This window comes from Ranitomeya imitator, chromosome 1 (assembly GCF_032444005.1).
Source record: "Ranitomeya imitator isolate aRanImi1 chromosome 1, aRanImi1.pri, whole genome shotgun sequence".
In the NCBI taxonomy this organism is placed as follows: Eukaryota; Metazoa; Chordata; class Amphibia; order Anura; family Dendrobatidae; genus Ranitomeya; species Ranitomeya imitator.
Window position 1 is genome coordinate 201,693,256 of NC_091282.1, and position 14,479 is coordinate 201,707,734.

General features: G+C 43.8%; 1 protein-coding gene across 1 annotated transcript in view; it reads left to right on the forward strand.

The window, feature by feature from the left end:
• The window catches only part of HSD17B4 (hydroxysteroid 17-beta dehydrogenase 4), a 505,871-nt gene that overhangs the window by 96,960 nt on the left and 394,432 nt on the right, over nucleotides 1-14,479 (forward strand). Inside the window, exon 4 of the mRNA XM_069753449.1 lies at nucleotides 14,292-14,351. Coding sequence (XP_069609550.1) covers nucleotides 14,292-14,351 — 60 coding nt within the window. The remainder of the gene's footprint in view (nucleotides 1-14,291; nucleotides 14,352-14,479) is intronic.

Here is a 14,479-nt window from a genome sequence, read left to right on the forward strand (position 1 = left end):
AGTAATAACAACTGATGCTAGTCCCACGGGGTGGGGAGCACATTGGGAAAATAATTACGTTCAGGGTCTATGGTCCCGATCTGAGCAGGACTCGTCTTCCAATCTGAAAGAATTGATGGCGGTGGAACGCGCCTTGGATAGGTTTCTTGTACCTCTACAGGGTAGACATGTTAGAATACTCTCTGACAACCAGGTGACAGTTGCTTATGTGAACCGCCAAGGAGGCACACGGTCTACGTCATTAATGAACGTTACAAATCGTATTTTTCAGATGGCCGAAAATCACCTACTCTCCCTTACGGCCCTTCATATAAAGGGGAAACTAAATACCATGGCCGATTACTTAAGCCGCAACGAGCTCAAACAAGGGGATTGGTCTCTAAAACCGGCTGTCTTCAATCAGATCGTACGGTTGTGGGGATGTCCAGAAATAGATCTGTTTGCCAGTCGAGGAAACAAGAAGCTCCATCAATTCTGTTCCCTAGACCCAAGAGACAACCCGTACGCAATCGACGCTCTTCTGATCTCCTGGAACTTCAGTCTCGCCTATGCGTTTCCCCCTCTGAATCTAATTCCTTTAGTTCTGAGGAAGATTCGGGAAGACAAAGCCCGAGTTATATTAATAGCTCCATTCTGGCCCAGAAGGTCTTGGTTCCCATGGTTAAGAAGCATGTCCATTTCCCAACCATGGATTCTCCCAGAAATTCCAGACCTCCTCTCCCAGGGTCCAGTTTTGCATCCACGAGTAGCCAACTTACATCTGACAGCGTGGAACTTGAGAGGTCACTTCTGAAAAAGAAGGGATTCTCTCAGAACCTTGTAAATACGCTGCTTAAGAGTAGGAAAGCCTCCACGACTAGCATTTATGTTAGGATATGGAGGAAGTTCCTATCAAGCTCAGGAGCACAGATCGATCAGAAACCTGATATTGCTCAGATCCTAGAATTTCTACAGAAGGGCCTAGATTTAGGCTTAGCCACCAGCACCCTTAGAGTTCAGGTTTCGGCTCTAGGGGCACTATATAATTCCAACATAGCTAGTAATCACTGGATAACAAGGTTTTTCAAAGCGGTCACCAGATCCAGGCCGGTTATTAAACAGAGAATAGTTCCATGGGACCTAAATCTTGTGCTCTCGGCTCTAACACAAGCTCCGTTCGAGCCCATTGACTCTGTCCCGATCAAGATCCTGTCTGTCAAAACAGCCCTCTTAGTTGCCCTCACATCGGCAAGAAGAGTTAGTGATCTGCAAGCATTGTCCAGGCAGCGTCCGTATATGCAAATTACGGAAGATAGAGTGGTGATGAGGCCTGACCCTCTTTATCTTCCAAAGGTCGCGTCAAAATTTCATAGGTCCCAGGAGGTAATCTTGCCTTCATTTTGTCCTAATCCCTCTAACAATAAAGAACAGAGATTTCATTGTTTGGACGTGCGTAGATGCCTTCTCAGATATATTGCAGTAACAGACGCCTGGAAAAAAGATCATTCCTTATTTTTATCCTACCAGGGAGTTAGGAAGGGGCTTAGGGTATCAAAGAATACGCTAGCCAGATGGATTAGGGAGGCCATATTTCTTGCTTATACCGCAGGTGGCGTGGAAATTCCAGAAGGCATAAAGGCACACTCCACTCGTGCGGTAGCCACATCTTGGGCTGAGAGGGCAGAAGTGTCGATTGAAGACATCTGTAAGGCGGCCACATGGTCTTCTCCATCCACCTTTCTTAGACACTATAGGTTAGATCTAGGTGGCTCCTCCGACCTCACGTTTGGGAGAAGGGTGCTGGAGGCTATTATCCCTCCCTAGTCACTTTTCACTTCTCTGAAAGTCTCTCGTTGTGCTGTCATGGCGACTGAATAAATACGTACGCTACTCACCTGGTAGCAGTGTTTTTTCAGGAGCCATGACAGCACCCTTATATTCCCTACCCTCTTTGTTTATGGGTTCAACACTTCCTTTAGAAAATTCCTAAGTTTATTCACTGGGTGAATTGTACCATATATTAATATTGTCTATGTGCTACTAACCTAGAAGGTCCTTTCATACTCTGTAAACCAACTGGCGGGGGAGTGAGGTGCCGCCCTTTTATGTCTGAGGTTTCCTGTCCCTGAAGGGCGGATCCCCTCTCTCGTTGTGCTGTCATGGCTCCTGAAAAAACACTGCTACCAGGTGAGTAGCGTACGTATTTTTGGGTTGCTGCGGCATTGCATTAAAATGCAATAATGGGCGATTAAAAGATTATATCTGCACTAAAACGGTATCACTAAAGACTTCAGCTCGGCACGCAAAAAATAAGCCCTCACCCGACCCAAGATCACGAAAAATGGAGATGCTACTGGTATCGGAAAATGGCGCAATTTTTTTTTTTCTAGCAAAGTTTCAAATTTTTTTTCACCACTTGGATAAAAAAGAACCTAGACATATTTGGTGTCTATGAACTCATAATGATCTGGAGAATCATAATGGCAGGTCAGCTTTAGCATTTAGTGAACCTAGCAAAAAAGCAAACAAAAAACAAGTGTGGGATTGCACTTTGTTTGCAATTTCACCGCACTTGGAATTTTTTTCCTGTTTTCTAGTACACGACATAGTAAAAATGGTGTTGTTCAAAAGTACAACTTGCCCTGCGAAAAATAAGCCCTCACACGGCCATGTTGACTGAAAAATAAAAAAGTTATGGCTCTGGGAAGGAGGGGAGCGAAAAAATGAAAACGCAAAACCGAAATAAGCTCCAGTCCTGAAGGGGTTAAAGGACCTAGACATTTACTGGCATGAGCAGGGGGGACCTGCAGATTTTTAATCCTTGATAGCATAGTATGTTATTAACAATAATGTTTGAGACTGTGGTCCTAGCTCTCTTCAGGTCATTGACCAAGTCCTCCTGTGTAGTCCTGGGCTGATTGTGACCTTTCTTAGAATCATCCTTACCCCACGAGGTGAGATCTTGCATGGAGCCCCAGACTGATGAAGACTGACAATCATCTTGTGTTTCTTCCGTTTTCTAATAATCGTTCCCACATTTGTTGCCTTCTCACCAAGCTGCTTGCCTATTGTCCTGTAGCCCATCCCAGCCATGTGCAGGTCTACAATTACGTCCCTGGTGTCCTTACACAGCTATTTGGTCTTGGCCATGGTGGAGAGGTTGGAATGTGATTGTGTGTGGACAGATGTCTTTTGTACAGGTAACAAGTTCAAACAGGTGCAGATAATACAGGTAATAAGTGCAGAGTAGGAGGACTTATTGAAGAAAAACAAACAGGTCTGTGAGCCAGAATTCTCGCTGGTTGGTTGGTGATCAAATACTTATTTCATGCAATATAATGCAATTTAATTATTGAAAAATCATGCAATGTGATTCTCTGGTTTTTATTCTTAGATTCTGTCTTTCACAGTTGAAGTGTACCTACAATTAAAATGACATATCTCCATTCTTTCTAGGTAGGAAAAATTGCAAAACAGCAGTGTATCAAATACTATACTTATGTTCACCATTTTTTTTTTTTTTTTTAAGATCTATGACCCTTTGGCCAAATTCTCGGTATAGCCCAGGCCCCGATGGATCACTATTTGTGCTGGTGAAACTGCATAAGGCCATATATATCCAATCTAAGAGAACCAGACCATTTTGTGTTTTGGGCTAAAGCGCTCCTGCAGACTTGTGTTTCAGCATTACAGGCAAGATACTCTTTGTTGTCTGATTCCGAAGTCCTCCGTTACTCGAGTCCACCGCACCTTCTTCTTACCAACTTAGAAACTGCAGTTTATCTGCCAAGGTCTTCTTATAGGATTGTTAAGGCCTAAACTGCACTTCATACACCATTACAAATCTTCCCCCGGCAGATGATTACAGGGAAAAGAGGGGTCAGTCACATTGATTTTCAATAGTCAGTCTTTTTTCTTTTTTCCTAAAGCCGCCATTAGAAGTGACTCGGTGACTTACTCTACTTTCTTTCTTGACAACGTAAGACACGCTCAGCTGGACTTGGCAAGTGTGTGCTGAGGGGAATGGGCAGCGTTATTGAACATCAGTCCTCAGGCCAATAGTATGTAGGCATCAGGGAAATTTCAGCCACATGGTAATGGCCGCCTGCTTCAGAATCCACATTTGTAGGAAGTATGTGAAGTCTTTCTGCCCATTTACATGGCACATATTCCAGACCGATCTAAGGTGGGATATGTCATACCTGATCTGCCATAAAGCTGCACCCCTATTCCCGGTTAGTCTGTGTGCTTCATCACACCTTTATGTATCAGACTTTCAATTCTGGATCAGAAAAGCCTACTAGATTTCTTAGAATGCTGTAGAATTAAATTTATGTGGATAATTTTTGAACATGTGTTTTTTTTTTTTTTCTTTTCATTAAATGCATATATTCTTAAAATCAATTTTTTTTTTTCAGTGAATATTTTTGGACACTTTAGCTTACTACTAAATGAGTCACCAATAAACCCTGTCACTGGGTTACACTGAGTTTGTGGGAAAAAAAAGAAGTGATTAGTGAAGCCTCAAGTACTGAAATTCCCCGGATCGTGGTTCAGGCAGCATTAATCTTACGATAGGTTTATTACTGTCTGCAGTGTAAAACCCCTCTTCTAGTTTATTTTTAAAATTTCGCCCCTCTGTTGCAGAGATATTAGCAGTCAATATATTTGGCACCTAATGAGTTAACCTTTTAACTAATTTCTGTGGTAACATATGGATGTGAAACCTGGATGATAAAGAAACAAGACAGAAGAAGAATCATCCCCTTTGAAATACCGTATATACTCGAGTATAAGCCGACCCCCCCCCTAATTTTGCCACAAAAAAACTGGGAAAACTTATTGACTCGAGTATAAGCCTAGGGTGGGAAATGCAGCAGCTACCGGTAAATGTCAAAAGTAAAAATAGATACCAATAAAAGTAAAATTAATTGAGACATCAGTAGGTTAAGTGTTTTTGAATATCCATATTGAATCAGGAGCCCCATATAATGCTCCATAAAGTTTAATGCTCCATATTAAAATATGCCCCATATAATCCTGCATAAAGGGTAATAAGGGGCCCATAAGATGCTCCATACAGTCACTGCCCCTTATAGTGCTGAACAATCGTTATGGCTCCATACAGATGCTCCATACAGACACTGCCCCTTATAGTGCTGCACAAACGTTATGGCCCCATACAGATGCTCCATACAGTCACTGCCCCTTATAGTGCTGCACAAACGTTATGGCCCCATACAGATGCTCCATACAGTCACTGCCCCTTATAGTACTGCACAATCGTTATGGCCCCATACAGATGCTCCATACAGTCACTGCCCCTTATAGTGCTGCACAAACGTTATGGCCCCATACAGATGCTCCATACAGTCACTGCCCCTTATAGTACTGCACAATCGTTATGGCCCCATACAGATGCTCCATACAGTCACTGCCCCTTATAGTGCTGCACAAACGTTATGGCCCCATACAGATGCTCCATACAGTCACTGCCCCTTATAGTACTGCACAATCGTTATGGCCCCATACAGATGCTCCATACAGTCACTGCCCCTTATAGTGCTGCACAAACGTTATGGCCCCATACAGATGCTCCATACAGTCACTGCCCCTTATAGTGCTGCACAATCGTTATGGCCCCATACAGATGCTCCATACAGACACTGCCCGTTATAGTACTGCACAATCGTTATGGCCCCATACATATGCTCCATACAGTCACTTGCCCCTTATACTGCTGCACAATCATTATGGCTCCATACAGACACTGCCCCTTATAGTGATGCACAATTGTTATGGCCCCATAAGATGCTCCATACAGTCACTTGCCCCATATGCTGTGGCTGCGATAAAAAAAATAATCATATACTCACCTTGCCGTCGCTCAGGACTCCGACACTTTTACCTGCTCCTTGTTCGGGTGCGGCTCCGTCCTCAGCACTGACGTTCAGCAGAGGGCGCGCACTGACAACGTCACCGCGCCCTCTGACCTGAGTGTCACAGCCAAAGGATGCTGATGACGGAGCCGCACCCGAACAAGGAGAGGTAAATATCGCGCAGCGCTGCGCTCCCCCTCCTCATATACTTACCTGCTCCTGGTGCGGTCCCTGCGCATCCCTGCTTCTCCTGGCGCCGCATATTCTTCCTGTACTGAGCGGTCACTGTTACCGCTCAGTACAGGAAGAATATGCGGCGCCGGGAGAAGTAGGGGCGCGCAGGGACCGCGCCAGCAGTAGGTAAGTATAATTAGACAGCCCCCACTCCCCCTCCCCTGCCGACCCCTGCGTATGACTCGAGTATAAGCCGAGAGGGGGACTTTCAGCCCCAAAAAATGGGCTGAAAATCTCGGCTTATACTCGAGTATATATGGTATGTTGCTGGAGAAGGATGTTATCAATACATGGGTGGCAAGAGAAACAAAAATAAATCCATTTTGGAGCAAGTCAAGCCAGACATGTGACTCGAAGCTAGGATCACCAAACTACTACTTGCCTGCTTTCGACACATCATACGAAGAGAGCAGTCACTGGACAAGGACATCATGGTTGGAAGAATGGAGCGAAGAAGGGAAGAGGAAGGCCAGCAACAAGATGGCTTCATACTATCAAGATAACGGCAGAGAAAATGCTGGTGGACCTATCTTGGTTGCATAAGATCGATCTTCCCATGGATCGTTCATCCATCAGGTCTCCATGTCTCCAGATTGAGCAGAAGGCCATTAAATAATAATAGTACCTTGATTGACCGCTCCCCTCACAATTTACCCCAAGTTCAAACTGACTCAAAAAAGCCTGCTGTGCTAAGACTCAGTCAGTCATAGTGGCTGAATGGTAGAAGGAGCTATCCCACCATTATATTCTTTTATATCTACATCCTGAGAATGAAGATACAGGTGAAATTGAGATGTAGTGCGCGGCTAGATTGGAGGCCTTCAACCACATGGTGTGGTGCGCTACTTTTTCCAACCCCTTGACGGTGTTGATCCACAGGCTGGACAGGAACAACCAACGGGTTGGATGTGACCCGGAGTCCCTACTTGGCTTGGGTCTGGTAAGGTTGGAGACTATCTCATGTGCCAGCGGAGCAAGTTAGACTTTGATAAATTTGCAGGAGAAATCGTGGAGATAGTGATGTGTGGAGCAGAGAAGGGGGTCTTGTGGGAACCTGATGAGTGATAATGGGAGTGGGAGAGGAGGTGAGAGATGAATGGAGGGACATGTTGTGGACGTACAGATCATTGATAGTATTTTCTAATTTAATAAGCTCAGCAACAGCGTCCAGTGAAGGGACGAAAAGAAATAAGACCATGATCTGTGGGGAAGGGGTGGTAGGGGCAACGGGCAGCTGCATTGAGGATAGAAGTGAAATTGTAAAGCTCCTGCTGCTCTCCCAAGACTGAGCAATCAGAAAATTGCTGTTTATTGTTAAGGGCATTACAGAAATATCGATATCTCTTCTATATGAGGGAGAATGGCTATATCTATTTTTCTCCTTGTATTTTATGTAATATATAATAACTTTGACCTCAGCAGCATTAGTAACACAGTTACAACTTTTACAATTAGCTGTACTTTCAATCTGCTGCCAAATAGTCCCATTCAGGTTGTCAGCTTGTTTTATGTTCGAGCAGCACATCTCTTTTTGTAATGCTTGTCTACAACTTGTACTTGATGTTGGCTTTTATTCTGGATTAGTGAAAGCTTGTATTTCACAGAAGTGGATTTATTTTCCATTAAAAAGACACTGCAGTAGAATGCCCTCAACTCTCAAGGGTCAGCTTCTCGAGAAGTGTCGAATCACTGCTGTGTGAATGCCATCCTCAGAGTCTGAAATTGGCCACGAAGATTCCTGCTGAGCCCGAGCATTAGGCTTTCCCATTGTCTGCAATTGACAACCGGCTGTGTGGTGCGCTGCCTTTCTCATGAGTTGCTATAGTTGTTGCTTTACATAAACATCTTGTTTTCTGGGCCACCTTTTTCCAGCATTCTGAGTGATATGTATGTATTTCTTCCATCATCAGCATCCTCAATAATCAGAACCTCCCACTCCCATCTCCAAGATGGACACGTGCTGCACCGATTCTTTGGAATGCACTACCTAGGTTAATACGATTAATCCCCAATCCCCACAGTTTTAAGTGTGCCCTAAAAACTCATTTGTTCAGATTGGCCTACCGCCTCAACACATTAACCTAACGATCCCTGTGTGACCTATCATAAAAAACAAAAAAACAAAAACATCAGGTTCCTCGTATCATGTTCTCATACACTTTATGCAGTTATTAGCCCTCTGTGTCTGTACTGCTACATACTTAGGCAGTTAACTGGTTCATGCAGCTTTACAATTGTTACCATCCACCTCTCGTGTCGCCCCTTTTCCTCATAGTTTGTAAGCTTGCGAGCAGGGCCCTCACTCCTCCTGGTATCTATTTTGAACTGTGATTTCTGTTATGCTGTAATATCTATTGTCTGTACAAGTCCCCTCTATAATTTGTAAAGCGCTGTGGAATATGTTGGCGCTATATAAATAAAATTATTATTATTATTATCATTTTAAGCTGACTGATGCAATGACGTCTAGTTAGGTGTGTGGCACTAAGCCGTCTGCTTTTTTATCACCTATCTTTCATTGTACTGTATGATGATTGAGGAGAAACCACAGAAAATACACCATTACCTTTCTAATGGTAATGTTCTAGATTCTAGGATATTCACAAAGGGTTATTAAATAGGTTCTGTGTTCATATGATATTGATGACCTTGTACTTGGGATAGATCATCAATACTAGATAAGTACTTGATCACTTGATAACCTTAGATCGATAGGTAGAGGTCTAGTACCTCCATTGGTACACCGCTAGTATCTCTAGATGTAAATGCGCAGTGCAAAACTCCATTCATTGTAGTGGCTTTCTGCTGCGGGCAGTATTTCGCAGCAAACTCTGCAGATTGAATGGGACCGTGCAGTGCATATTTACATGTGGGTTCCGCCAGAGCTACTAACAGCTGTCCGGTGGGGGTGACAAGTGTCAGACCGCCACCAATCTGATGTTGATGACCTTATCCTGTGACTGGGCTACCCATTTCCCAATGCCAAGCTGATCACATGGTATCCTCTACCATGAGCCCTAGCAATCCACTGTGTCTCTAAGGAAATTGGGTAGAAAGTATTTCATTCCCAGTAATGTCACCACCGGAGGGAAAAGTAAACAGTTATTAGTGAAATCAGTTCGTTGCCTTAGTAGTGACAAGTCAAGTGAGAGAAGCTCTATGTAATTGCTCTGCTTTGGCTACTACAGTGGGGGAAATAAGTATTTGATCCCTTGCTGATTTTGTAAGTTTGCCCACTGACATAGACGTGAACATCCTATAATGTTAAGGGTAGGTTAATTTTAACATTGAGGGATAGACTATCAAAAGAAAATCCCGAAATATCACATTGTATAAATTTATATAAATTTATTTGCATTTGGAGTGAGGAACTCCCGTTTGTTAAAGGGGTTGCACGCAACTAGAAAATGCATGGCTTTTTTCACCTTTGAAAAAAAAAAAAAAAAGCTGTGCCACATCTGTCCAGCTTACAGTTGATTTTGCAGCTCTGTCCCATTTACTTTAGAGCACCTGTCACTTGCTAAAAAAATTGTTCAATATCTTGTAAAAATCACTTCCCTACTTTTCCTGTTTTGCTCTGTGTTGCTCCATTGGGTAGATATTCACATTTCTTGCTTTTGAAGCACGATATGTGAAATCTGTTCTTACAGTACAGCTGGAGTTGTGTTCTTGCACTCCTCGCTCCCACATACTTCTCTGTCATGATTCCAATGGCAGGGAATCACAAAAGGACAAGCACCAACTAGCTCTAGGGTGATGGAACCTGAGCTGACCGCGACCCTAAACCTGAACACACAAATAACAATAGCCGGGGAACGTGCCTACGATGATCCTAGACGTCTCGCACCAGCCTAAGATCTAACTTCCCCTATTAGAAGAAACACAGACCTCTCTTGCCTCCAGAGAAATTCCCCACAGAAATAGCAGCCCCCCACATATAATGACGGTGAAATGAGAGGAAGGCACATACACAGTATGAAAACAGATTCAGCAAAATGAGGCCCGCTAAAACTAGATAGAGGATACAAAAGTAAACTGCGCGATCAGCAAAAAACCCTTCAAAAAACCATCCTGTAATTACTTGAACTCATGTTCCAACTCATGGAACATGAGGAGCAATTACAGCCCACTAGAGCAACCAGCAGCGAAGAAACAATTATATGCAAGCTGGACAAGACAAAAAATAAAGCAAAACGTGGAACAAGAAAATCAAAAACTTAGCTTGTCCTGAAGATTACTGAAGCCAGAAGCTGAGGTAACAAAACGCTCTGATAACCTTGATAGCCGGCGGGGAAATGACAAGAAAGCCCGGTTAAATAGGAAACTCCCAAATGCTAATAGAACAGGTGGACACCAGAGACAGCAGAACACAAATCACCCAGTACCATCAGTAACCACCAGAGGGAGCCCAAAAACAGAACTCACAACACTTCTCAATTGCACCTTGACAGCATCTGAGAATGCCAAATCAACTTGCAAAGCTGTGATTGGAGGCTTCTGGAAAGGAGGCGTTGAAAGCACACGCCAGAGAAAACTCTGAAGAAACACCCAGTTGCGCTACAAACAGAGATTTCACGTTTTGCGTGCCAAAAGTGAGAGCTACCACATACACTCGAGTATAATCTGACCCGAGTATAAGCCGAGGCACGTAATTTTACCACAAAAAACTGGGAAAAGTTATTGACTAGAGTATAAGCCTAGGGTGGGAAATGCAGCAGCTACTGGTAAATTCTCAATAAAGTTGATGATGGGCCCCATAAGATGCTCCATACAAAATACACCCCATAATAATGCTCCATAAAGTTCAAGATGGGCCCCATAAGATGCTCCATATAATGCTCAATACAGTTTATGCTGATCCCCATATACCATATATTGCTACTGCTGCTGCAAAAAAGAAATACCGGTCGCTGTCCGGCGGTCCTCATCGTCGCCGGCTCTCTGCAGTGACTGTTCATGCAGAGGGCGCACACTAATCATGCCATCGCTCTCTGCCTGAACGTTAGTCAGAGGATGCGGAAGACACAGCGCGGCGGTGGAACAAGGACAGGTGAATATTTCAAGTACTGGGGGCCTGAGCAAGCGGCGGCACAGGCACCTGGCCCTCATAGCGCACCAGTGTCCCCACCTGCTCAGGACCCTGGCACTTGCCCCGGTGCTAACGTCGGCCCTGTCAGCAGTCACCGGAACACTCGGAGGCTGCAGACACGTGCAGATGACCAGGAGAGACCGGGGAACACCTGCACTGCAGCGGAGAACAAGTAAGTGGGACCGTGACTCGTGTATAAGCCAAAATGTGCTGAAAAACTCGTGTATACGGTAAATAAATGGGAATATCTCAACAATGGAGTGACTCAGCGCAAAAGGGAAAAAAACTGAATTTTTGGGGCAAATGACAGGTCCCCTTTTATGGAACCAAGCTTCAATACCAGACAAGTGGAGATCTATTTCTAGAAGTAACTTGTCATTTGTGTCTAATCCTGGACTGCTGCGTCAGCTCAGAATTTTTTTTTATAGATTTAAAAATGCATTCTTTAACCCCTTACCGGCATCGGACGTACTATACCGTCCGATGCCGGCTCCCCTGCTTTGATGCAGGGCTCCGCGGTGAGCCCGCACCAAAGCCGGGACATGTCAGCTGTTTTGAACAGCTGACATGTGCCCGTAATAGGCGCGGGCAGAATCGCGATCTGCCCGCACCTATTAACTAGTTAAATGCCGCTGTCAAACGCAGACAGCGGCATTTAACTACCGCTTCCGGCCGGGCGGCCGGAAATGACGTCATCGCCGACCCCCGTCACATGATCGGGGGTCGGCGATGCTTGTATATTGTAACCATAGAGGTCCTTGAGACCTCTATGGTTACTGATTGCCCGTCGCTGTGAGCGCCACCCTGTGGTCGGCGCTCACAGCACACGTGCAATTCTGCTACATAGCAGCGATCAGCAGATCGCTGCTATGTAGCAGAGCCGATCGGGTTGTGCCTGCTTCTAGCCTCTCATGGAGGCTATTGAAGCATGGCAAAAGTTAAAAAAAAAAAAAGTTTAAAAAAATGTGAAAAAAATTAAAAAAAACATAAAAGTTTAAATCACCCCCCTTTCGCCCCAATCAAAATAAATCAATAAAAAAAATATCAAATCTACGCATATTTGGTATCGCCGCGCTCAGAATCGCCCGATCTATCAAGTAAAAAAAAGTATTAACCTGATCGCTAAACAGCGTAGCGGAAAAAAAACTCGAAACGCCAGAATTACGTTTTTTTGGTCGCCGCGACATTGCATTAAAATGCAATAACGGGCGATCAAAAGAACGTATCTGCACCGAAATGCTATCATTAAAAACGTCATCTCGGCACGCAAAAAATAAGCCCTCAACCGACCCCAGATGATGAAAAATGGAGACGCTACGAGTATCGGAAAATGGCGCGATTTTTTTTTTTTTTTTTTAAGCAAAGTTTGGAATTTTTTTTCACCACTTAGATAAAAAATAACCTAGTCATGTTAGGTGTGTATGAACTCGTAATGACCTGGAGAATCATAATAGCAGGTCATTTTTAGCATTTAGTGAACCTAGCAAAAAAGCCAAACAAAAAACCAATGTGGGATTGCACTTTTTTTGCAATTTCACCGCACTTGGAATTTTTTTCCCGTTTTCTAGTACACGACATGCTAAAACCAATGATGCCGTTCAAAAGTACAACTCGTCCCGCAAAAAATAAGCCCTCAGATGGCCAAATTGACAGAAAAATAAAAAAGTTATGGCTCTGGGAAGGAGGGGAGCGAAAAACGAACACGGAAAAACGAAAAATCCCCCGGTCATGAAGGGGTTAATCAGAAAACCCCTTTTAAGGGTATGTGCACACGTTGCAGATTCTCTGCGGATCCGCAGCGTTTTTTGAGGTGCAGAAACGCTGCAGATCCCCCAATTAATTTACAGTACAATGTAAATCAATGAGAAAAAAAAAAATGCTGTGCACACTTTGCGGAAAATCCGCTGCGGAAACGCTGCGGTTTAAAAGAAGTAGCATGTCACTTCTTTTTTGTGAATCTGCAGCGTTTTTGTACCCATTCCATTATAAAAAAACAAAAAAAAAAACCCGCAGGGGTAAAAACCGCAGCAAATCCACAAGAAAACCGCAGCAAAAACGCTGCGGATCCGCACAAAAAAAGCAACAAATCCACAGGTGCGTTTTCTGGCAGAATCCGCACCAGAAATTCCTAAGCCTAATCCGCAACGTGTGCACATAGCCTAAGGGTATGTGCACACATTGTAGATTTCCTGCAGATCTGCAGCTTTTTTTTTCCGCGCAGAAACGCTGCAGATCCGCAAGTGATTTACAGTACAATGTAAATCAATGGCAAAAAACGCTGTGCTAATGGTGCAGAAAAATCTGCACGGAAAACGCAGCAGATTCAAAAAAAGGACAATGTCAATTCTTTGTGCAGAACTGCTGCGTTTTTGCACACACTCCATAATAGAAATCTGCAGGGGGTTAAAAAAGGAAGAAATCCGCACAAAAATCTGCAACGTGTGCACATACCAAAAAAATGTGCAGATTCTGACCTGCGTTTTCTGCCAAGAAATTCAGAATCTGCACAGAAAATTCCAGTCACATCTGCACCGTGTGCACAGAGCCTCAATGGTCGCTGTGAGCACAGAATAACTACACCTGCCCACCTGCTTGGCTTCCACCTATCCCCACCCATCTCTGGCTCTATGAAGACACAGGTGTCAATCTAAGAAGAGCGGGGCGGAGATTGATGGAAAACCATCAGGTGGGAAGGTGTATATCAATGATATGCCATGAAGCACAGAGCGGTGGGACTTGAACAGTCATTCTTTGCTGACAGTCCCTTTAAGTTATTGGTGTAGTGGTCTTCATGAAAGCCATGAGACACTTTCTTTGGATGGCTGAAGAGGATTTTATGCTGCAAAAATCCTGCCCCTTTTATTCACTGCCTGAAAGTAGTTACATTTAGAACTCCTCTGTCATTGCAAAGACGTTTGTCCTCGCAGTCTGAGGATCCTTGAAACATTCATCGTCTCTGTTTGTTATTCTGTAGAACTGCAGAGTTCCTTGAGCCCAAGGAGGGGAAATATAAAGATGTTGCCATAACATCAATAGGCTGGAAAACTCAGCTTCTGCAAAACAATTTTAAAAAAAAAATCTTCACTTGTATTTTTCCTTCTTTCTTTTAGATTCAGTGGAAGCAGGAGAAAAACTTATTCAATCTGCCCTGGATGCATTTGGTAGAATAGGTAAGAAACTTTAGTCCTGTATTTGTATTGATTGTCTATCAATAAGCATATAGCACTACCAAAGCATGGACAGCCTCTAATCCGGTTGATGCCAGGACAATTGTCATACTGTTGACAGATGTTTATTA